At 35.3% G+C, this 27,153-nt stretch overlaps 1 protein-coding gene across 1 annotated transcript; it reads left to right on the forward strand.

The window, feature by feature from the left end:
- The first annotated feature begins 12,230 nt into the window (after nt 1–12,230).
- On the forward strand, nt 12,231–13,163 carry LOC138093074 (olfactory receptor 4C16-like). Its single transcript, XM_068989166.1, has one exon. The coding sequence runs from the start codon at nt 12,231–12,233 to the stop codon at nt 13,161–13,163; it is 933 nt and encodes a 310-aa protein (XP_068845267.1).
- Nucleotides 13,164–27,153: the final 13,990 nt, after the last annotated feature.

A 27,153-nucleotide genomic window follows, 5' to 3' on the forward strand; every position in this document is an offset into this window, starting at 1 on the left:
AAGACAATCTATTTAACAAGTGGTGCTGGGAAAATTGGTCAACCACTTGTAAAAGAATGAAACTAGAACACTTTCTAGCACCATACACAAAAATAAACTCAAAATGGATTAAAGATCTAAATGTAAGACCAGAAAATATAAAACTCCTAGAGGAGATCATAGGCAAAACACTCTCTGACATACATCACAGCAGGATCCTCTATTACCCACCTCCCAGAATATTGGAAATAAAAGAAAAATAAACAAATGGGACCTAATTAAAATTAAAAGCTTCTGCACAACAAAGGAAACTATAAACAAGGTGAAAAGACAGCCTTCAGAATGGGAGAAAATAATAGCAATGAAGCAACTGACAAAACAAAACTAATCCCCCAAAATAAAAGTAACACCTGCAGTTAAATTCCAAAAAAAAATAAATGACCCAATCAAAAAATGGGCCAAATACCAGCGGAGCTGAGACACTGCAAGCACAAGCCAGTGTTTCTCATTTGCAGCATCGCTCCCTCTCTGCAGCGTAACTGAACAAGTGAACCTAAAAAAAAAAAAAAAAAAAAAAAAAGGGTTCACCGCTGTCCCCCCGTGACAGGGCAGAAATCAGACACTGAAGAGATCAGCAAACAGAAGAAATTAAACAGAGGAAACCGCCCTGGAAGTGACCCCACACTGCCCACAACACCAGAGAAATGGCCAGATATATCTTTACTATTTTTACAATCATTCTTTTTGTTGTGGTTGTTGTTGATATTGTTGTGATTGTTTTTTTGTTTTATTTTTCCTCTTCTTTTTTTTAACCTTTTTAAATTTTTAAGTCCTCTATTTCTCCTTTAATTTTTATTTTTATAGCCTCCTATTACTTAAAAAAAGACCCTATTTTTAAAGCAAACGCCATATATACTCTTTTTGTGGTTGTTGTTGTTATTTTTTAATAATTCTTGTGGCTTAGTTTTTTTTTTTTCTTTCTTTCTTCTCCTTCTTCTTCTTTTCTTTAATACTGTATTTTTAAGATCCAACCTCTACTCTAGATATTTAATCTTTGCTTTTTGGTAGTTATTGTCAATTTTGTACATTTAAAAACCCAAACTTCAGTACCCAATTTTACCGGAGAGTGAGATTACTGGCTTGACCACTCTCTTCTCCTTTGGACTCTCCTTTTTCTCCACCAGGTGGCCTCTGTCTCTTCCCTCCCCTTTCTCTTCTCTATGCAACTCTATGAACCTCTGTGTGTTTCAGACAGTGGAGAACACTTAGGGAACTGGGTACTGGCTGCATCTGTCTCTCTCCTTTTCCTTTCCCTCTTTTATCCTCCTGGCCACCTCTATCTACTTCCTCCCTCTCTTTTTCCCTGTATAACTCCGTGACACCTCTGAGCGGTCTCGACTGAGGAGTACACATAAGGAAGTGACTACTGACTAGCTTGCTCTCTCCTCTTTTGATCCCACCTCATCTCATCCCACTCACTTCTAACTACTCCCTCCCTCTTATCTTCTCCATATAACTCAATGAACCTCTCTGGGTGTCCTTGAATGTGGAGAAACTTTTCATCTTTAACCTAGATGTTTTATCATCAGTGCTGTATGGAGAAGTCTTGAGGATATTGTAAAAATAAAACTGAAAACCAGAAGCAGGAGGCTTAAGTCCAAATCCTGAGAATATCAGAGAACTCCTGAATCCAGGGAACATTAATCGATAGGAGCTCATCAAACGCCTCCATACCTACACTGAAACCAAGCACCATCCAAGGGCCAACAAGTTCCAGAGCAAGACATACCACACAAATTACACCCCTGAGCATCAATATACAGGCAGCTCAAAGTTACTGCAAAAGCACTGACGTCTCATAACCCATTACTGGTCACTTCATTCCACTCCAGAGAGAAGAAATCCAGCTCTATCCAGCAGAATTCCTACACAAGCCTCCCTAACCAAGAAACCTTGACAAGCCACTGACACAACCCAACCCACAGTGAGGAAACGCCATAATAAAGAGAACTCCACAAATTCCCAGAATATAGAAAGGCCACACCAAACACAGCAATATAACCAAGATGAAGAGACAGAGGAATACCCAGCAGGTAACGGAATAGGAGAAATGCCTACCAAACCCAACAAAAGAAAAAGAGATAGGGAAACTTCCTGAGAAAGAATTCTGAACATTGATAGTGAAAATAATCCAAAATCTTGAAATCAAAATGGAATTACAGATAAATAGCCTGGAGACAAGGATTGAAAAGATGCAAGAAAGGATTAACAAGGACTTAGAAGAAATAAAAAAGAGTCAATATATAATGAATAATGCAACAAATGAGATCAGAAACACTCTCGAGGCAACAAATAGTAGAATAATGGAGGCAGAAGATGGGATTAGTGAAATAGAAGATAGAATGGTAGAATTAAATGAATCAGAGAGGAAAAAAGAAAAACGAATTAAAAGAAATGAGGACAATCTCAGAGACCTCCAGGACAATATGAAACACTCCAACATTCGAATTATACGAGTCCCAGAAGAAGAAGACAGAAAGAAAGACCATGAGAAAATCCTTGAGGAGGTAATAGTTGAAAACTTCCCTAAAATCAGGAAGGAAATAATCACCCAAGTCCAAGAAACCCAGAGAGTTCCAAACAGGATAAACCCAAGGTGAAACACCCCAAAACACATATTAATCAAATTCACAAAGATCAAACACAAAGGACAAATATTAAAAGCAGCAAGGGAAAAACAACAAATAACACAAGGGAATTCCCATAAGGATAACTGCAGATCTTTCAATAGAAACTCTTCAGACCAGGAGGAAATAGCAAGACATGCTTAAAGTGATGAAAGAAAATAACCTACAGCCCAGATTACTGTACCCAGCAAGGATCTCATTCAAATATGAAGGAGAAATCAAAAGCTTTACAGACAAGCAAAAGCTGAGAGAATTCAGCACCACCAAATTAGCTCTCCAACAAATGCTAAAGGGTATTCTCTAGAAAGGAAACACAAAAAGGGCACATAAACCCGAACCCAAAACAGTAAAGTAAATGGCAACAGGATCATACTTATTAATAATTACCTTAAATGTAAATGGGTAGAATGCCCTAACCAAAAGGCAAAGACTGGCTGAATGGATACAAAAACAAGATTCCTATATATGCTGCCTACAAGAGACCCACCTCAAAACAAGGGACACCTACAGACTGAAAGTGAAGGGCTGGAAAAAGATATTCCACGCAAATAGAGACCAAAAGAAAGCAGGAGTAGCAATACTCATATCCGATAAAATAGGCTTTAAAACAAAGGCTGTGAAAAGAGACAAAGAAGGCCACTATATAATGATCAAAGGATCAATCCAAGAAGAAGATATAACAACTATAAATATATATGCACTCAACATAGGAGCACTGCAATATGTAAGAAAAATGCTAACAAGTATGAAAGGGGAAATTAACAATAACACAATAATAGTGGGAGACTTTAGTACCCCACTCATACCTATGGACAGATCAACTAAACAGAAAATTAACAAAGAAACACAAACTTTAAATGATACAATAGACCAGTTAGACCTAATTGATATCTATAGGACATTTCACCCCAAAACAATGAATTTCACCTTTTTCTCAAGTGCTCATGGAATCTTCTCCAGGATAGATCACATCCTGGGCCATAAATCTAGCCTTGATAAATTCAGAAAAAATCGAAATCATTCCAAGCATCTTTTCTGACCATAATGTATTAAGATTAGATCTCAATTACAGGAGAAAAAATATTAACAATTCCAACATATGGAGGCTGAACAACACGCTTCTGAATAACCAACAAATCACAGAATAAATCAAAAAAGAAATCAAAATATGCATAGAAACAAATGAAAACACAGCAACCCAAAGCCTGTGGGACAATATAAAAGCAGTGCTAAGAGGAAAGTTCATAGCAATACAGGCATACCTCAAGAAACAAGAAAAAAGTCAAATAAAGAACCTAACTCTACACCTAAAGCAACTAGAAAAAGAAGAAATGGAGAACCCCAGAGTTAGTAGAAGGAAAGAAATCTTAAAAATTAGGGCAGATATAAATGCAAAAGAAACAAAAGAGACCATAGCAAAAATCAACAAAGCCAAAAGCTGTTTCTTTGAAAGGATAAATAAAATTGACAAACCATTAGCCGGACTCATCAAGAAACAAAGAGAGAAAACTCAAATCAATAAAATTAGAAATGAAAATGGAGAGATCACAACAGACAACACAGAAATACAAAGGATCATAAGAGACTACGACCAGCAATTATATGCCAAAAAAATGGACAACTTGGAAGAAATGGACAAAGTCTTAGAAAAGTACAACTTTCCAAAACTGAACCAGGAAGAAAAAGAAAATCTTAACAGACCCATCACAAGCATGGAAATTGAAACTGTAAGCAGAAATTTTCCAGTAAATGAAAGCCCAGGTCCAGATGGCTTCACAGCTGAATTCTACCAAAAATTTCGAGAAGAGCTAACATCTATCCTACTCAATCTCTTCCAGAAAATTGCAGAGGAAGGTAAACTTCCAAACTCATTCTATGAGGACACCATCACCCTAATACCAAAACCTGACAAAGATGCCACAAGGAAACAAAACAACACAGATGAACATAGATGCAAAAATCCTTAACAAAATTCTAGCAATCAGAATCCAACAGCACATTAAAAAGATCATAGACCATGACCAACTGGGCTTTATCCCAGGGATGCAAGGATTCTTCAATATCCACAAATCAATCAATGTAATTCACCACATTAGCAAATTGAAAAATAAAAGCCATATGATTATCTCAATAGATGCAGAGAAAGCTTTTGACAAAATTCAACATCCATTTACGATAAAAACTCTCCAGAAAGCAGGAATAGAAGGAGCATACCTCAACATAATAAAAGCTATATATGACAAACCCACAGAAAACATTATCTGCAATGGTGAAAAATTAAAAGCATTTCTCCTAAAATCAGGAACATGACAAGGATGCCCAGTTTCACCGTTACTGCTCAACATAGTTCTGGAAGTTTTTGCCACAGCAATCAGAGCAGAAAAAGAAATAAAAGGAATCCAAATTGGAAAAGAAGTAAAACTCTCACTATTTGCAGATGACATGATCCTCTACAAAGAAAGCCCTAAAGATTCCACCAGAAAATTACTAGAACTAATCAATGAACATAGTAAAGTTGCAGGACTTAAAATCAACACACAGAAATCCCTTGCATTCTTATGCACTAATAATGAGAAAGCAGAAAAAGATATTAAGGAAACAATTCCATTCACCATTGCAATGAAAAGAATAAAATACTTGGGAATATATCTACCTAAAGAAACTAAAGACCTACATATAGAAAACAATAAAACACTGGTGAAAGAAATCAAAGAGGACACTAATGGAGAAATATACCATGTTCATGGATTAGAAGAATCAATATTGTGAAAATGATTGTACTACCCAGAGCAATCTACAGATTCAATGCAATCCCTATCAAGTAACCAGCGGTATTTTTCACAGAACTAGAACAAATAATTTCACAATTTTATGGAAATTAAAAAAAAAAAATCTTGAATAGCCAAAGAAATCTTAAGAAAGAAGAGTGGAACTGGAGGAATCAACCTGCCTGACTTCAGGCTCTACTACAAAGCCACAGTCATCAAGACAGTATGGTACTAGCACAAAGACAGAAATATAGATCAATGGAACAAAATAGAAAGCCCAGAGATAAATGCACACACATATGGACACCTTATCTTCGAAAATGGAGACAAGAATATACAATGGATTAGAGACAATCTCTTTAACAAGTGGTGCTTGGAAAACTGGTCAACCACTTGTAAAAGAATGAAACTAGAACACTTTCTAAAACCATTCACAAAAATAAACTCAAAATGGATTAAAGATCTAAACGTAAGACCAGAAACTATAAAACTCCTAGAGGAGAACATAGGCAAAATACTCTCTGACATAAATCACAGCAGGATCCTCTATGATCCACCTCCCAGTATACTGGAAACAAAAGCAAAAATAAATAAATGGGATCTAATTAAAATTAAAAGCTTCAGCACAACAAAGGAAACTATAAGCAAGGTGAAAAGACAGCCTCTGAATGGGAGAAAATAATAGCAAATGAAGCAACTGACAAACAACTAATCTCAAAAATATGCAAGCAACTTATGCAGCTCAATTCCAGAAAAATAAACGACCCAATCAAAAAATGGGCCAAAGAACTAAATAGACATTTCTCCAAAGAAGACATACGGATGCCTAACAAACACATGAAAAGATGCTCAGTGTCACTCACTATCAGAGAAATGCAAATCAAGACCACGATGAGGTACCATTTCACACCAGTCAGAATGGCTGCGATCTAAAAATCCATAAGCAATAAATGCTGGAGAAGGTGTGGAGAAAAGGGAACGCTCTTACACTGTTGGTTGGAATACAAACTAGTACAGCCACTATGGAGAACTGTGTGGAGATTCCTTAAAAAACTACAAATAGAACTGCCTTATGACCCAGCAATGCCACTGCTGGGCATACACACCGAAGAAACCAGAATTGAAAGAGACACGTGTACCCCAGTGTTCATCGCCGCACTGTTTATAATTGCCAGGACATGGAAGCAACCTAGATGTCCATCAGCAGATGAATGGATAAGGAAACTGTGGTACATATACACTATGGAGTATTACTCAGCCATTAAAAAGAATACATTTGAATCAGTTCTAATGAAGTGGATGAAACTGGAGCCTATTACACAGAGTGAAATAAGCCAGAAAGAAAAACACCAATATAGTATACTAACACATATATATGGGATTTAGAAAGATGGTAATGATAACCCTATCTGTGAGACAGCAAAAGACACAGATGTATAGAACAGACTTTTGGGCTCTGAGGGAGAGGGAGCAGGTGGGATGATTTGGGAGAATGGCATTGAAACATGTATACTATCATGTAAGAAATGAATCGCTATTCTAGGTTTGATACAGGATACAGGATGCTTGGTGCTGGTGCACTGGGATGACCAAGAGAGATGATATGGGGAGCGTGGTGGGAGGGGGGTTCAGGGATGGGAACTCATGTATACCTGTGGTGGATTCATGTCAAATTATGGCAAAACCAATACAGTATTGTAAAGTAAAAAAATAAAATTTAAATTAAAAAAATAAATTAAAAGGGCTTCTTCTATTGGTTGGTTTTGCTTCCTTTCTGTTGACTTTATTTTTAATCAGACTGTCTCCATTATGATAAAATCATGCGGGAGTTCCCAGTCTACATATTTGGCAATTCTTTAAGGAAAAAAAGATACTGACTTTTCTCAATAGTGATAAAAATTATTTTAATAAGATATTTTCCTTAATAAGTGTCTCTATTAGTTAGCAAAACAAATGGAAATGAATTAGAAAAGAGAGAGAGAGAGAGAGAGAGGTTCCTACTCAATTCTCACATACATTTCCATCCTGAGACCACTTGCTACAAACCTGTGTTTTCCAGGTGAAGGAAGGCTCTAGGCACAAAATGCAACCTAGATTGTATTTAAACATAGTTTACAAGAGATAGAGAATAAGAACAAAGGGGCACCCTAGAGCACTGGGTGGAGCAGAGTAGCTTCTTGGTGATCCACTTTTTTTTCTTTTTTTTTTTTTTTACCAAATCAATGTATTTTTTCTTCTTCTTTTTCTTCCTCCTCCTCCTCTCCTCTGTCAACCTCTCTGCCATCTGTTTGAATTTTCCTCTTTTTCCCTGGTATCTTTGGTCAGCCTAAGGCACCTAATGCCTTCAAACTCTTTTCCATACTTGGTTCCTGACTACAAGGAGGGGCAATTTACTCTTCTACTGGCTAAGAGGACAAACCAAAACTTAAACTTATTACAACATTGGGGATGTTTCTGATGAGCAAAGAAAGGGAAACATTAGGGAATACTACTCTCTGTGACGCTAATATCTAACAGCATTATGTCTTAATATATTCCCTTTAGAAGGTACTGTTTTTTTCAGCATTCCATGAAAAGGTTGTTTTCAGAAAGGGATGGAAAGCCTTGATGCTAATTTAGAGGGTTCTAACAGGTAAGTGACAGACTACTCACATGATTGTAATGATAGAAGCATCATGCAGAATAATTTAGCAAATTTAAAAATGTATTTCCACATGTCTTTTTCCCCTTAAGAAGGAAGTAGAAACTAATACATATAGTGACTGTGGCATAAGCTTCTTGGAAAATGCCAACTTCTCCACATCCAAGAGACAGCTTTAAATAGAAAGCTGTATATCACAGATGAAAAGTATTACTCTTTGCATGTTTCTAAAATAATATTTTAAGAATGTAACTTGCAGTTGACATGCATCTGGAATTTATTTTGATACAGTGGATAACTACACCTAACGGAAGGTTCAGAAGAAACATAACAAAGTGGAGGTTAAGAACTGCATAATGAAGGTGACGGGTAATATGCCATATATGTGGGAGGGGAATTTCCATCTTTCTCTGTTTTAGGCTTTTGAGGGATAAAGAACCTTGGGTAGATCTGTTCACCTTCCCAAGAAAAGTACTTTTCATAGAAATTAAATGAATGTGGAGATTTTCCTAAAGATAAAAGTGAAACATAAACATATCAGGGAGGATGGTATAGTTTAAGAGAGTCCTTAAGGAAACCAAAGTTTTCACTGCGGCTTCCATCATAAAACATATTTGTCAAGTAGAAGGGCTTCCCTGGTGGCTCAGACCATAAAGAATTTGCCTGCAATGTGGGATACCTGGGTTCAATCCCTGGTTTGAGAAGATCCCCTGGAGGAGGGCATAGAAATTTATTCCAATATTCTTGTCTGGAGAATCATTGTGGATAAAGCAGGGTGACAGGCTACAGTCCATGGGGTCACAAAGAGTCAGACATGACTGAACGATTAAGCACACACACAGAACCCTGTCATTTTTTCATCACCTTTTCTGTGTGATTTTCTTTCAACTCATCTGTTTTAGATCCCAGATCAACATACCCTCTATTACTGTTTTGAGAAATTTAACCATTCTATAATTGGCTAAACTTGTTTGAAAATTTAAAGTAAGTGCAATAGTTCGTAGAAGGTAATGCTATTTTATCAGAGCAGTTTTGTCAATAGATTATTACAATTCATTTTTGTGTCAGATACCTTTGAGAATCCAGCTTCTGGGAAAAGTCAACATATGGTCATACAGAGAGACATATAGAAAAATACCCATCTATGTTAGAAGGATGGGAAGAATATCAAGGCTGTCCTTGTATTCTTGAAGGGCCAAGGATTCATGTAAAAAAGTGTAGAAAAATCGCAATGATCATCTTAGGCATGCCAAAGTCCTAAAACCTTACATGGCCAAGTGGTGCTGTTCTGAGTACATGTTCTACTCCAGGTTGTGGGGCTGATTAAATTATTTAAAATTTATCTCATTTTTTTTTTCAAACATATAAGTTGGGAGCACATTTACCTGTTCACCACACCATACATACTATACAGATGGCCACAGTAAATTGATAATGTGAATACCTCTTTAATCAGAATAGTACTAAAACAATCAGATGAATATTCCAAGAAGTAACTAAGAAGATTCAGCTTAAAAATACTTATTAAGCATGTACATTGTACAAGTCATTGGGCTTGAATCTGGGGAGAACGAAATCCTGAAGACTTCAAAAATTCTCCTTCTATGAAAGAAGCTCAAGGAAGCTCAAACAGTTTTGATTTTAAGCATAGTATATGATAGCATAAGAAAAGCTGTAAAAGAAGCTTTAAAGAACTGGAGAATTTCCTTCAAAGCAATCACTGATGGCTTTCACAAGAGATTAATTTTTTTAATTAGTTTTTTTTTTAATTTAAAGATTATTGTTTTACAGAATTCTGTGTTTTATGTCAAACCTCAGCCCAGATCAGCCATAGGTACTCTTAGCAGTGGGGTCCTGAGTTTCAAGACAGAGTAACTAGAAATAAAATTACAGGTAAGAAAGGAAGGAGATTACTGAATATACTTTTGATTGAATATTTGACAAAAATTCACAATTATTTGCAAGTTAATAATTAATCATGTGTATTTATGGGCTTGCCTGGTGGCCCGGATGGTAAATAATCTCCCTGAAAGGCAGGGGACCTGGATTTGATCATTAGGTTGGAAAGATCCTCCAGAGAAGGGTATGGCAACTCACTCCAGTATCCTTGACTGGAAAATTCCATGGACAGAGGCATCAGTCCGTGGACTTACAAAGAGTCAGACATGACTGAATGACTAACACACACACATGTACTTGTAATGTTAAAAAGCACATGTATTTAGGGTTCTTAATTTATCTTACAAGTATATATCCTAATGTATAAATAAGGTTGTTGTAGAAATGGACAATTTAAAGAGATTGATAACAAAACAAAAGTCATATACTCAAGAGTAGCCACAATCACAGACAATATTTTTAAGTACAGCTACTTCATAATTGATCACTCACTCAAACGCATATGGAAAGGATATGTTTATTGCACTGACTAAAATACCAAGATTTATTTCCCTGACCATTTAAGATCTTTCCCAACAATTACATGGTCTAAAGAGATTATTTTCTAAAAATAAGAAATATTAAATAACTTTGACACTTTCCCAGCAGGAGTTTTTGATTTGCAGGAAGATAATACATCATTCAATTACTTTGAGGGGAAGAAAATTTATTGAGGGGGAGAAAAATAACAAATAAGGATCATGATCTGTTTGGTTTATCGGTTTGTGCTTTGGTGGCTCACAGATTTCAAGATGATGCACTGAAGATATGGGTGGGACTGAGGATGGATACAGTGGGGTAAGTTTTCCAAATTATACTTAAATTTGTCACATTCAGTTTATATTTTTACTTGCAAATGGTGTTCTTTTCAACATCATATTGACAATAAAAACCTAGAGGAAAGATTTTGTTCTAAAAATACTAACTTCATTGAAGGAAATGGCGTTTCAAAGTTGAATAATGATTGATTTTGAAAAGACAGAAAACAATTTGAATATAGGCATTTACTGACTATCCACTGTTCCTCTTGACTAAAATTATATGTTCCCCTCTCTTCTGAATAATTTTTCTATTAGTGATGTGGAGATTCCGGGTGCCCAGATAAAACAAATCCTACTGGGGTCACAACCATGGTTAGGCCTGAAAAGAGCTATCTGCTGACACCTCTTTAAAGGCCTCGGTTCTAAAATGCTTAAGCAAAGTATCTGAAGTTTAAGCATATAAACTATTGAGTGAATACCCCTAATAATTTAGATGTAAACTCTGGAACTTTGCATTTTTTGAAGGGTGTTTTTAGAAATGGGAAAAAAGAAAACTGGAAATGGAAATATTTGCGATATTATCAACCACTGAAGAATGTTTACTTCTATCCACTGAAGTTCACTTCTCTCCATTAGTGTATGTCAAGTAGTAAATATCATAAAGTTGTTTCAAAGTAAGAACATTATATTTAAAGATTATAAGTGCTTTATCTTCCTCTTTTTAAGCCGTCATATATGGAATGGAATGCACAATGGAGTGGATCATATTATAGACTAATAAAAATAAATATTTATATAAGCAAATATAACAAACAGTGATATATATATGTATATATATATATATATGTGGATATATATATCCACATATATATATGTATATATACATATATATATATCCACATATATATATATATGTATATATATATATCCACATATATATATATATATATATATATATATGTAATTGTATATGGAGACATTTTTAGGGGATGAGACTGGGCTGTTATTTTTGCATTTATATTATGAACTTCCCAAGGCAGTAATATATATCCAAAATGCCAACTGATGCACTATCCAAACATGCTCCCTCCCCCCTGATTATATGAACATGACAAGTAATTAAGTTAATATAATGGAGCTGTATTTCTTAATATTTATTAGGCAAAGTTAATAAGAATCATGTAAAATACACAAATGGTTATATTTGAAGAGTGCTATAAAAAAGTTTATTTTTCACAGTCTTACAAGGGACTCATAATGACCCTATGAAGTTTTCATTACAAATTAAGTGTTGGGGTGCCTTGTTAAGAAGCCACAACTAAAATGTCCATGATGAAGGATATTTATCTCACTTAAAATATTCCAAAAGATCACACATCACACCATGAATTAATTCTTTTCTATATTTTGCAGATAAAGCATTTAACACTCACCCCTTCTCTGCATTGATAAGATCATGCAGCTGAATAATAATGTGACTGAGTTTATTCTGCTTGGGTTGACACAAGATCCTGTTAGGAAGAAAATAGTGTTTACTACTTTCTTGATTTTCTATTTGGGGACCTTGTTGGGGAACTTTCTGATTATTACCACGATCAAGACCAGCAAGGCACTTGGGAGTCCAATGTATTTCTTCCTTTTCCATTTATCTTTGTCTGATACCTGCTTCTCTACATGCATAGCCCCTAGGATGATTGCAGATTCCCTTTTGAAGAATGCCACTATCTCTTTCAGTGAGTGCATAGTCCAAGTTTTTTCATTCCATTTCTTTGGCTGCCTGGAGATCTTCATCCTTGTCCTCATGGCTGTTGACCGCTATGTGGCCATCTGTAAGCCCCTGTACTACACGACCATCATGAGTTATCAAGTCTGTGGTGTGTTGGTGGCTGTGGCCTGGGTGGGATCCTGTGTGCATTCTTCAGCTCAGATTTTTCTTGCCCTGAGTTTACCTTTCTGTGGTCCCAATGTGATTGATCATTATCTATGTGACTTGCAGCCTTTGTTACAACTTGCCTGTACAGACACCTATGTGACCAACCTACTCTTGGTGTCCAACAGCGGGGCCATCTGTACAGTGAGTTTTGTTATGCTGATGTTCTCCTATGCTGTCATCTTGCATTCTCTGAGAAACCACAGTGCTGAGGGGAGGAAAAAAGCCCTCTCCACCTGCATCTCCCACATCACTGTGGTCATCTTGTTCTTTGGTCCTTGCATATTTATATACACTCGCCCTGCAACCACCTTCTCCATGGATAAGATGATAGCTGTGTTTTACACACTTGGAACACCTTTGATCAACCCTCTGATTTATACACTGAGGAATGCAGAAGTGAAAAATGCCATGAGGATGTTATGGAGCAAGAAGTTGGTCTCAGATGGCCAAAGATGAATGGAAGTTTCAAAGTTTTCTTCATATTTTGGATTGATCTAAAAGAAGCTCATAGACAGTAATATCCTCTTATTGTGGAGTTAATATAATCCTAACTCAGAGAGTGCAGATTACTTCCTTTAGTAAAATGGGCAACGTGCCCACACAGGCTAATTAGTATTGAGTCAAATATTTGTAGAATCAACAGCATCAGGTACACACAGTCATGTAAGATCATGGTCTTAGTTATTCACTGCTGTCTCTGCCTCTCTTGTCTGTCTAATATCGCTGTGGTTTTGATCTACTGTTTTCCTCCCTTGCATTGACTTCTGAATTTCTCTGTTTAACATTACACTATATGCTTTTATCTACAGCCTGATATATTTTTGCCTCAAAGAGTGTATTTCTGAGATACTGTGATCAAATGTCTGATCATGGACCTTCAACTTGGTTGTCCTTACTGATTTCAGCATAAATCACCAGGTTCAAATAATAATAGCATATACATATTATAAAGACAAAATATTTAATCTAGGAAACCTCTCTTCTATTTCTTGGGTTATAGTTCAATTTTTTTTTTTGGTATATTTGCCTAATTATTCTAGAAAAGTGACAGAACATTATGAGAAAATTCACCCTTTTGTAGTATTTTTCCCTTAGGTAGGTTCTGACTGTTGGGGCTGACCTCATATTAACATTCTTTCTATTAAAAAAAATTGCTATTAAAATTATTCCTTCTATTTTGAGGGATCTATTAAGTTTTCTCTTGAATCACCAATTATAATAGTATGTTTAAATATTACTTTATTATGATTATAGCATAGAAGCTGTAAATTAAGGAAGATGTATTTAAGTGACCTTTAAAGAAATGTGTACATGTAGTCAATGGTAGGGAATTCATAAATAAGAGTTAATTGACCAAAAAACATTATAACCCAGAGGAGGGTATTTAGGCTTTGAAACAGTTATACCACATATATGAGTTGTTTTAGTGAGTTTTAAGACAATATAGAAAGTAGGGCAGGATACAGGATGCTTGGGGCTGGTGCACTGGGATGACCCAGAGGGATGGTATGGGGAGGGAGGTGGGAGGGCGATTCAGGATGGGGAACACATGTACACTCATGGCGGATTCATGTCGATGTATGGCAAAACCAATACAATATTGTAAAGTAAAAAATAAAATAAAGAAAGACTGAGATATTTGGATGAAAATCAAATGTATCCAGTGGAGATGGATACCATCTTTCACCATTCATTATCACTGGAGTCTCTAATTACATAGTCATTAAGAAATTTTCTGATTTGTCTGATTTCTTATTTGTATTTTTATCCATATAGAAAATTCAATGAGTATTTTTGTTTATTTGGAACTTCTATTTCTATTATAAATTAATAATTTTATTATGAGTACTAAATTTGTCTTACTTTCATTGTACCCAGAAGTTTATATTATTTCTTTATCTTGAGAAAAAGGTCAGTGTAGAAATGGAAACTTATGAATTCTGCAATGAACTCTAGCACCTTTCTATATACATCTTTTTTTTTTTTAGATTCTGAGAATTTCAAGGCTAATCCTTCACAGTTTTTATTAATCACATCTGCTACAGTAAATAAGTCATCTGTGCTATGACATTCTAGTCCCTTTGGATTTCTTGATATGTCATTATATAAAACAAAACTAATAAACATATATTTAAAAACTAGAAATTTATGTTAAACGTGCTGAGCTACCCTTAAAAATATATTCCCTTTCCTTATAAATTCCCATTAAAATAAAAAAAATCATAAAATTATGTGTCAAAGCACATGGCAAAAAGAACCAGACAGGAAATACCAGTTGGTAAAAGATTTTCACGTGTTTTTTGAAACATAGATTTAAGTGGTAGGTAACTAAGTAACTTAGCAGAGTAGAAGTTACAATCATCTGAGAAAAGAGATATGTAAAACCATCAGGTTCCACAAAAAGTAGGCATGAAACATACATTGAATTACATAAAGATTATTTCCCCAGGTTACTTTCTGCTAGTCAGGTGACACTTGATCTATTCCATCCCACCAAAGATTGGAGGTTTATTATTTTTTAAAAAATGAACAAAAGTGGTTGTGATGTCACTGTGGAGGGCAGTGTTAAAATGCACAACAGAATGTACAGAGAGATTAAGTGAAAATCTACATAGGGAAATTTGAAACCCTTTCTTCTCAGGGCTCCCAGGATGTCAACAGTCAGTATACATCAAGAGCTCACCATTTCCAGGACTAGGCACAAAGCCCAAGTAAAAGAATGGAACTGTTTGTTTTGTTTAGAGTTTTTTGGTGAGAGAAGAAAATATAAGATCTGTATTATATACTCTAATTATCTTAAAATATTTATACCTCCAAATATGTACTCATTATCTATAATATGTGTATATTCCAAATGATTTGTTGTTGTTGTTAACTTCCTCTGCCTTAAACATAAATAGTTTCTGTTTCAGGTAAGATGGCAAGACTGGTGAATGGGAAGATAGAGTGATAGAGACCTGTGTTAAGATGAAAGGAAGAGGGGGTGGTCACACATTGGGCCTAGCAACATCTCTATTTTCCTCAATAATTTAGCTCTGATCCTACATCTATAACACTCATGCTCTGTAGCTGACTAGACCATTTTCTTACAACTTTCTAAGATTAGTCATCATCTAATAATATCTAAGTATTGACCTAAAACTATATAAAGGTCCTCATCTTATTTTTCCTGCCAAGGAAACAAACATAGTATTTTTGCCTATCATTTCTGCTATTCAAAACAGATTTTCCAGTGAATGTTCATTTCCCACCTGCTGTTTAACACAAAAGAATGCTAAGCAGAGTTTAGTTGTTTTATATCTTGCATATTAAAATTGCATTTGTCACTTTAGAGAAAATGAATCAGGCACTGGGGTTCAACCAGGCTCACTTATTTATAGAAAATAAAGAATGTATCTTTTTGTTGTTTTTATAAAATCAAGTTAATAATAAAGATCCTTGTGCCTTAGGATAAACTAGAAAATTATTAACAGTTCAGGGTTCTGGGGGTCCAGACTCCTGCCATAACTGCCATTCTCTTGTCTGTGATTTTTTTTTTAATCTATTAATTTACATTTTAAAAAAATTATCTATTGCCTTCATGTTGTCTGTTCACTCAAAATGTCACATCAAGTGAGCTTCTCTATCCCATTGTTCCAGTCATGTTCCTCAGTCCTCTTCCATAATGCTCTCTGTCTCCCTTGCCTGTAGATTCAGTCTCATTTAGTCTGGAGGAAGGGAAATATGGCATCCAGTAATCCCCAGTGTCAGGGAATCAGGGAATCATACTCTGGTGTGTAGGTTAGTTTCTTTATTCATTTTTTATTTTGCATGAGCTGGAAGAATGTGTGAAAGCATTCAAGTCAACAGTGATAAAAAAGAGAGGAAAGGAAATACATATTAAAAAAAAAATTGCTATGTAACCTTCTAACCTCAGTTAATAAACAGAACCATTCTGGCATTCAAGAGTTCTAGTAGTCTCTGATTCACTCTTTCTATTCCATTAAATCCATCATTAATTTGCCATTCTGACAATGTCTTATCAAATAATGTTTTAACTTATTGACAAATATGACTGATTTTCTCATATTGTTAAATCATTAACTCACAGTTTTGTATTTATATTTTATTACCAACTAACTGTCTTTTACAAATATATGTTGCTTATTTAATGTCCATGCTGACCTTATCATATTTTTGTTGTTGTTCAGTCATTAAGTTGTGTGCAACTCTTTGTGACCCCATGGACTGAAGCACACCTGGCTTCCCTGCCCTTCACTATCTCCCCAAATTTGCCCCATACTCATGTTCAGTGAGTCAATGATGCCATCCAACCATCTCATCTGCTGTCATCCCCCTTCTGTCCTGCCCTCAATCTTTCCCAGCATCAGGGTATTTTCTAATGAGTTGGCTTTTTGCATTAGTTGGCCAAAGTATTTAAGCTGCAGCATCAGTCCTTCCAATGAATATTCAGGGTTGATTTCCTTTAGGATGGACTTGATCTCCTTGCAGTCCAATCAGCACATCACATTGATACAATTGGGTTGTGTGTGTGTGTGTGTGTGTGTGTGTGTGTGTGTGTGTAGATCATATAGGATTTTCTTTTATTTTTTTTTTTTCTAAAAGACTTCAACTGTTTTAACGAAAACTGCAATGAGAATCCTAACACCTTTAACTTAGTATTCTTTGCTACAGTTCAGGTATATTGATAACAAATCTAGATGCTAAATTTAATCTAAATTTAGCTAATAAATGAAACTCAACTTCTAGATAATGAATCTAGCAACAGAGTAGTTATTTTGATTATTTTATGTGTCTATTACTGTGTAACAGATTACCACGAAGTAATATCCTAAAATAGCACCCATTTACTATCTCACAGTGTTTCTTGTCAGGAGTTTGAGCAAGTTTCTGTCAACAGTTCAGTTCAGTCGCTCAGTCGTGTTCAACCCTTTGTGACCCCATGAATTGCAGCACGCCAGGCCTACCTGTCTATCACCAACTCCCTGAGTCCACCCAAACTCATGTCCATCAAGTCAGTGATGCCATCTCATCCTCTGGCATCCCCTTCTCCTCCTGCCCCTAATCCCTCCCAGCATCAGAGTCTTTTCCAATGAGTCAACTCTTTGCATTTGTTGGCCAAAGTTTCTGTCATCAGTGAGGTCAAAATCCAAGATATATCGAGCTTGGCTTTAATCTGCAGGTTCCAGGGAAAAATTGCTTTCTGGTTCATTCAGATTGTTGCCAAAATTCAATTCCTGTAATTCTAGGATTGAGGCCCTGATTTCCTCTCTGGCTTTCAGCTAGGGGTCATTCTCAGCAGGTTGAAATCCCTGAATGTAACCCTCCGTCTTCAAACACACCAATCATGCATGTAATTCTTCCTGATTACACTCTAAATTTCTATAATCCCTCTTCTCTTATCGGCCAGGGAAAATTCTCTGTTTTTAAAGAACTTATGGGATTAAATTAGAGTTCAAATATGGCTCAAAGTTAACTGATTAATAACCATAATTAAATTTTTGAAATCCCTTATAACATGTAATTTAATCTAGATGTGATATATTACCATATTTAAAGTCCCAAGGGTTCGGGCAGGAAATCTTGAAGGTCATTCTGGCATTATGCTTACTGCAGAGATAAAGGAGTCTTTTTAAAAATGATAGTTTTAGCAAGAGAATCAGAAAATGTAGCATTCCATATTTCAAAAAGATAGCTCTATTATTTCTATTAAGTATGCCATCTTTCTATTCTCTATCAAAATTTTATCCATGAGAAAAGATTCCTTTCGACATGGGAAAGAGCCTTGGAAGATATACGTGACATTTTCATATAAATTTAAATGAACATTTAGGTGGTGCTTCCCTTGGTGGCTTAGATGGTAAAGAATTTGCCTTCAATGAAGGGGACCTGGGTTCAATACCTGGGTCAGGAGAAGGTAATGGTTACCCACTCTAGGATTCTTGCCTGGAGAATTCTGTGAACAGAGGAACCTGGTAGGCTACAGCCCATGAGGTTGCAAAGAGTTGGACATGACTGAGCAACTGACAATTTCACTTCACTTTCACTGTTACATTTCAGTGGTAAAGAACTTGTCTGCCAATTCAGGAGACTTAAAAGATGCAGTTTCGATCCCTGGATTGGGAGCATCCCCTGGAGGAGGACATGGCAACCCACCCCAGTATTCTTGCCTGGAGAATCCCATGCACAGAGGAGCCTGGCAAGCTACAGTCCGTAGCATCGCAAAGAGTCAGACACAATAGTAATAATGCTATCACTAATAATAGAGAATACATATTAATTATGTATATTGAAATATATATTCTCACTGTGTTTTTAATAAAGAATCTGAATCCAAATTAATTTAAAATCTTTCTCAAAGTCACATAGCTTGTTAAAAGTACATTTGGTAGTCATATAGACTTTCTAGCTTTAGCATCTTAGGTGGTATACAACTAAGATAAGTTATCCTGGACGTTTGGTCTCTTACACAAAATTGCTATTTCTTCTTTTGAGTAGTTAGATGCATATCTAATTAGTTTTGACACTGTTGCTCTGTCCCCTCATTTGGCCATCTTCCTGTTATTATCATATTCATACACACCATGCACATACACACGTGAAAATAATCATTCTTCCTTGCCATGTTTTTGAAATCAAAAGCACAAAAATTAAATTACTTAGGCAGTGGAACACAATTATAAGTTAAGTTCAAGTAAAATGAGAAAGTAATTCACTTGAACTGTATGTTACTTTGATATTATTAAATAATCAAAACTATGGTGATGGTGGTTTAGTTGTTAAGTTGTGTCTGACTCTTGCAACACCATGGACTGTAGCTTGCTAGCTCTTCTGTCCATAGAATTTCCCAGGCAAGAATACTGGAGTGGGTTGTCATTTCTTTCTCCAGGCTATCTTCCCAAAAGAGTGACTGAACCCACATCTCCTGCCATGTGGGCAGATTCTTTACTGACTGAGCCACCGGTGAAGCCCAATCAGAATTATAAAGATTATCTTATTCATTTACTTTATCCCTACTATTGAAATTCTATTACAACAGACTGTATAACTTGCATACCAGTGCATAGCTGGAGTCTTAACTATACAGTTAAATTTTTAAACCTGGTTTCAAAATATTCAGCTCATTATTTTATTATGTTACTCTAAATTAAATATCCATAAATATTGATTAAGTACTTACTATGTGTCAAGTGTGGCAGTACTTTTTACAATTGTTGTAGCATTAGAGAAGCATTTTGGCCAGAGTCAGATTCTAATATGCAAGTTACTAATTGCCTATTGTCAAACTACCTATTTTGTGCCTCTGTGAAAACAGTGCTAGGACTCTTACCACAGTTAGCTCTTTGTCATGATGGTTTTCGATTACTGCTATCATGCTTGCCATCATTAAAATTTGAATTATTAAATACAAAATGAGAAACAGTTGACCCTGATGTCACTGAGTTCATAATCTATTGCAAAGTTAAGAGACTACCAATATTTAGCACATGCACATAAAGCCCAAATCAAAACAAACAAGCAAAAGCCTCAGACTGTCTATGAAAGATAAATCAAATGATCTGGTGAAATTACATACTGGGGTTGGAATGTGTTGGTTTGGAGTATGGATTTATTGCTGAAAAAATAATATAATTAGGATAAACTTTGTGGAAATGTAGATGTTTAATTTTGCTCTAATTACATTTTAAAAATTTGAGTATAGTTCTTTAACATTCTATTGAAAAACTCAAACAAACTTTTTGGCCAACACAAGATTATAATGAATGCCTTAGGTTTTATTCCCTGTGCAGAAAATTAAAAAAAAAATAATAAAACTTTTTGGTCACTGATTATAAAACCTACATTTGATATTTAACATCATATATTTGAAGCAAACTAAAAGAACATATTTTATAAAGCATACTTGAAAAGCCAGAGCAGAAGCAGAAGCAGATTAAAATCACCAGGGTTTATTTTTATCTACCTTGTCGAAGAATTACTATAGGTATTGTCATTGGGACTGCATCTGGGTTCCTCCAGTAGCTATAAATAGCCCTCCTGAGTTCTTCACTCCAGATTTACCAGGAGCTCCCAAAGGCCGTGAATATAGGGAGCTGGACTTGCTGATTGAAGGGAAAAAGACAAGAGAGAAAGGTCTAAAGGTATTTGACTTTTTTTTGTTGTTGTTTTGGCAATTTTGTGACATAAGTCTCATTCCTATTCTGAGTATACATAAAATAGATGTTAAAATATTTATTTTAAATACAATTTGTGCAAACCATGAGATTTTCCCTTGCTTTTATCCCTTAAGAGATTTATTATTATTTACATTTAGGAGACAGGCGCACAAGCACATGTGTGTGTGTGTGTGTGTGTGTGTGTGTGTGTGTGTGTGTATTTAGAAGGTTGCATGAGTTCAAGAAGTCAAGGATATTCCTTCATATTGATTGGAATTGGTGATATTAATATGTGAGTTCTCTTTTGTTTCCTTTTAATATATTTTCTTTCTTACTTATTTCTTTATACTTGCATGCATAACTTATGTAGTCATCTCTATAAATTGCTATGGCATCACCAATCCTTATCTACTTTTTAGTCCAAGGAAATTATTTTTCCAGAAATGTGTATTTTTAAAAATTTTATCTGCTCAGTAACTATGCCTTTTATAGCTTTAACAGCTTTTTAAGCTTATAAGTTTTGTTATGTCACAATCTGTGATTTTAATAGGTCACATAAGAACTTGAATTCTATTTTAACAAAAATGGCCAATAGAAACGTTATCTGGAAATTCTGATGTCAAACTTGGGACAGTTATATGCTAGGACGGGAGGCTAAGATAATTCTGGAATGTTTTACAATATATTTTTGATAGAAAAACAGTGAGAAAAAAAGTTGAAAGAATGTTAACCTCATTCTATGAGGCCACTATCACCCTAATACCAAAACCTGAAAAAGACGTCACAAAAAAAGAAAACTACAGGCCAATATCACTGATGAACATAGATGCAAAAATCCTTAACAAAATTCTAGCAATCAGAATCTAACAACACATTAAAAAGATCATACATCATGACCAAGTGGGCTTTATCCCAGGGATGCAAGGATTCTTCAATATCCACAAATCAATCAATGTAATTCACCACATTAACAAATTGAAAAATAAAAGCCATATGATTATCTCAATAGATGCAGACAAAGCCTTTGACAAAATTCAACATCAATTTATGATAAAAACTCTCCAGAAAGCAGGAATAGAAGGAACCTATCTCAACATAATAAAAGCTATGTTTGACAAGCCCACAGCAAACATTATCCTCAATGGTGAAAACCTGAAAGCATTTCCCCTAAAGTCAGGAAAAAGACAAGGGTGCCCAAATTCACTGCTACTATTCAACATAGTTCTGGAAGCTTTGGCCACAGCAGTCAGAGCAGAAAAAGAAATAAAAGGAATCCAAATTGAAAAAGAAGTAAAATTCTCACTGTTTGCAGATGACACGATCCTCTACATAGAAAACCCTAAAGACTCCACCAGAAAATTACTAGAGCTAATCAATGAATATAGTAAAGTTGCAGGATATAAAATCAACACTCAGAAATACCTTGCATTCCTATACACTAATAATGAGAAAGTACAAAAAGAAATTAAGGAAACAATTCCATTCACCATTGCAACAAAAGAATAAAATACTTAGGAATATATCTACCTAAAAAACTAAAGACATATATATATATAGAAAACTATAAAACAGTGATGAAAGAAATCAAAGAGGACACTAATAGATGGAGAAATATACCATGTTCATGGATCGAAAGAATCAATATAGTGAAAATGAATATACTACCCAAAGCAATCTACAGATTCAATGCAATCCCTATCAAGCTACCAGTGGTATTTTTCACAGAGCTAGAACAAATAATTTCAAGATTTGTATGGAAATACAAAACACCCTGAATAGCCAAAGCAATCTTGAGAAAGAAGAACGGAACTGGAGGAATCAACTTGCCTGACTTCAGGCTCTACTACAAAGCCACAGTCATCAAGACAGTATGGTACTAGCACAAGACAGACATATAGATCAACGGAACAAAATAGAAAGCCCAGAGATAAATCTACACACCTGTGGGCACTTTATCTTCGACAAAAGGAGGCAAGAATATACAATGGATTAAAAACAATCTCTTTAACAAGTGGTGCTGGGAAAACTGGTCAACCACTTGTAAAAGAAAGAAAGTAGAATACTTTCTAACACCATTGACAAAAATAAACTCAAAATGGATTAAAGATCTAAATGTAAGACCAGAAACTATAAAACTTGTAGAGGAAAACATAGGCAAAACACTCTTTGACATAAATCACAGCAGGATCCTCTATGATCCACCTCCCAGAATACTGGAAATAAAAGCAAAAATAAACAAATGGAATCTAATTAAAATTAAAAGCTTCTACACAACAAAGGAAAGTATAAGCAAGGTGAAAAGACAACCTTCTGAATGGGAGAAAATAATAGCAATTGAAGCAACTGACAAACAACTAATCTCAAAAATATGCAAGCAACTTATGCAGCTCAAGTCCAGAAAAAATAAATGACCTAATCAGAAAATGGGCCAAAGAACTAAATGGGCATTTCTCCAAAGACATACAGATGGCTAACAAATACATGAAAAGATGCTCAACATCACTCATTATCAGAAAATGCAAATCAAGACCACGATGAGGTATCATTTCACACCAGTCAGAATGGCTGCGATCCAAAAGTCTTCAAGCAATAAATGTTGGAGAGGGTGTGGAGAAAAGAGAACTCTCTTACACTGTGGGTTGGAATGCAAACTAGTAGAGCCACTATGGATAACATTGTGGAGATTCCTTAAAACACTGGAAATTAAACTGCCTTATGACCCAGCAATGCCACTGCTGGGCATACACACCAAGGAAACCAGAAGTGAAAGAGACACGTGTACCCTAATGTTCATCGCAGCACTGTTTATAATAACCAGGACATGGAAGCAACCTAGATGTCCATCAACAGATGAATGGATAAGAAAGCTGTGGTACATATACACAATGTAGTATTACTCAGCCATTAAAAAGAATACATTTGAATCCATTCTAATGAGGTAGATGAAACTGGAACCGATTATACAGAGTGAAGTAAGCCAGAAAGAAAAACACCAATACAGTATACTAACACATTTAGAGTTTAGAATGATAGTAATGATAATCCTGTATGCGAGACACAAAAGAGACACAGATGTATGGAACAGACTTTTGGACTCTGAGGGAGAGGGAGAGGGTGGGATGATTTGGGAGAATGGCATTGAAATATGTATACTATCATGTAAGAAATGAATCGCCAGTCTATGTTTGATACAGGATACAGGATGCTTGGGTCTGGTGCACTGGGATGACCCAGAGAGATGATATGGTGAGGGAGGTGGGAGGGGGATTCAGGATTGAGAATTCATGTACACCCTTGGCGGATTCATGTCAATGTATGGCAAAACCAATACAGTATTGTAAAGTAAAATAAAAATAAATAAATAAAATAAAATAAATAATGTTAAATCATTAAACAAGACAAGAAACCGAAATAAAGATAAAAATGATAAAAAATAATTTACAAATGATTTAGTAATTCACTTGATTTTTGAAAGGAATAATTTTTGGAGCTGGAAAAAGTACAGCTTGAGAACTACAGTTTTTCATTTTCTTAAGAGGAAAGAGATACTCATCAAGTGTGAGGATTTTTTTTTTTTTTTTTCCTAAGTCGTGTGATCAGGGAGTGGCAGATCAGGAGCTGAGCCTGCATTTTCTGCCTTCCTGTGTAATACTTTGCAATAATGCCTGGTGTTTAAAATGAATAGTGACAGCATAGGAAGACATTTAAGTGACCATAGCCAGAGAAATTCACATTATGTGACCAATAGCTATTTCTTTAAAAAATGTAGATTAGGCATACATATACATATATATATATATATATATATATATATACATATATATATATAAATTTTTGCATATATTTTCAAAATAGGTTCGATGCTTGGGGCTGGTGCACTGGGATGACCCAGAGAGATGATATGGGGAGGGGGGTTCAGAGTTGGGAACTCATGTACACTTATGGTGGATTCATGTCAATGTATGGCAAAACCAATACAGTATTGTACTGTAAAAAATAAATAAATAAATAAATATACTGCTGAAAACTAGAAAACAACAAGTAAAATATGTGGATGAAATAATTATTCTCTTGAAGGGTTCATTTCAATTATTTCTAATTGTAAAAGAGATTATCTTTCATAAGGTACTGGAATTATCCATAAATAAAGTTTTAAACTTTATTTCTATTCTTCCACTTGTAAAGTGGGTAATCTGATTACCTATTTTATATCTGGGTAGTTAATTTGGAATTTTCAGTAGTGATTAATTTTCAAAACACTATATGACTTTTATATAAATCTGTACTCAGTGGCATGTTAAACTCATTGAAGAAAAAGTATTCCTTGAGCTCCCCTTGTCTTATAAATGGTGAAGCATTTATAGAATATTAGTCCTTTTTGAATTAATAATGAAAGAATTTCTATTTAGCTAATTATTGCAATGCATTAGATGTCCATATCTGTATCTAAACGTTTTTTATGGATCTTTCAACTGGATTCTCACAAGAATCCTATGTAATAGGTACTATTATCATCACTGTTTTCAGAAGAAAAAAAAAATGCAAGGCTAAGAGAATATGTAATTCACCTAAGATTATTTAACAGTTAAGTAGAAGGCCATCTACTGGAACCCATTTAGTTGAACTCAAGCACTCTCCTTAACCATTGATAAGCTATTTTGGGGGGATATTATTGCCAATTTTAGTTTAGGAATTTAAGATTACTCAGTTCTCTTTTCTAAGAAACACTTTTTTGAGACTGAAGAAACCAAGATGATCCTGAATATCAGGGGTTTAGTTTTTTGTTTGTTTGTTTTTTTAATCTTTTTTTTTTCTTTTTTATTCCTTTTTTGAAGATTGTGGTAAGGCAGAATAAGGCTTGGATTCTTAACCATCTCTATCAGGATATTCTCCATATAGATTTCCCTGGTGGCTCTGCCTCCAATGCGGGAGACCCAGGTTCGATCCCTGGGTTGGGAAAATCCCCTGGAGAAGGAAATGGCAACCCACTCCAGTACTCTTGACTGGAAAATCCCATGGACTGAGAAGCCTGGTAGGCTACTATCCATGGGGTTGCAAAGACTCGGACACGACTGAGCAACTTCACTTTATATAACAGAGCTGGTGTTTTCAGTTAATTAGGAGTTTATATGATGACCTTTCTAGTGAGTCCCTTGCATATCAAATACCTTTCATGTAGCACACCCTAATTATTTAGCACCCTCTGTTGCTAAATAATTCACTATTTCCTGCTATTAAAGCTGTAGTAAGAGTCAGTGTTGGTTCAGCAAAACAAGGAGGAATGAATAAAGAGAAAATTAAAAATTTGATCCTTCAATAATAACAGCTATTAGATTTAATGAATGATCTTGGAATTTAATTAAATCCTATCAGAACTACAAATGTATAACTAGACTTTTTAATGTTGCTACAAAACCCATGCCATGTAAAAGGAGAAACAGATATTATTATAAATGTAGATGTATATATAGATATGTTTCCTGTTTCCATATCTCAGATAGCTCTTTATGGAGAAGAGTGGTGGGGGGGGGGGCTGAAATGCAGCAGTTTGTTATGTTTACATATTTAGTTACAGCTGATGGCATCAGTGTCTACATTTATTGCATTCATTAAGAAAATGATGTAACCAATGAGAAATAAGTTAAATGTTTTTACTGAATTAATCTCATTCATTATGTATTGTATACTTCTTAAACTATATTACAAAATAAGACATTTTAAATGAATTTTAATTATGGAAGCAATACTGACATTACACCTTCTTTAGCAAAGAAATCAAAATGCTGTTAACCACCGAAATCCCCTCTGGCCATCTCTCTCTTTGTTGCTGACAAGTAAATCTTTCCTCCACACTTTTCCATGTTAATTTATAAGTACAGAGGTTCTGATAACAACTGCAAAATATTCAGTGTACATTTTTTTTTAACATACAGGTATACCTTGATTATGTTTTATTCAAAATATGTCTTAGTGATTTATATCACGGTAGATGTGCTCTTGCCTGGACAGAGGAGCCTGGTAGGCTGCAGTCCATGGGGTCGCGAAGAATCAGACATGACTGAATGACTTCACTTTCACTTTTCACTTTCATGCACTGGAGAAGGAAATGGCAACCCACTCCAGTGTTTTTGCCTGGAGAATCCCAGGGACAGCAGAGTCTGGTGGGCTCCCGTCTATGGAGTGGCACAGAGTCGGACTCGACTGAAGTGACTTAGCAGCAGCAGCAGCAGATGTGCCACATGGATTCAACATTAAAATTTCTTCCTAGTTTTCCTAATAAAAACATAACA

The sequence above is a fragment of the Capricornis sumatraensis genome, chromosome 16, assembly GCF_032405125.1.
Source record: "Capricornis sumatraensis isolate serow.1 chromosome 16, serow.2, whole genome shotgun sequence".
In the NCBI taxonomy this organism is placed as follows: Eukaryota; Metazoa; Chordata; class Mammalia; order Artiodactyla; family Bovidae; genus Capricornis; species Capricornis sumatraensis.

What these genes read in the sequence shown, in the direction of transcription:
- LOC138093074 (XM_068989166.1), top strand. Translation starts at nt 12,231, where the DNA reads ATGCAGCTGAATAATAATGTGACTGAGTTTATTCTGCTTGGGTTGACA.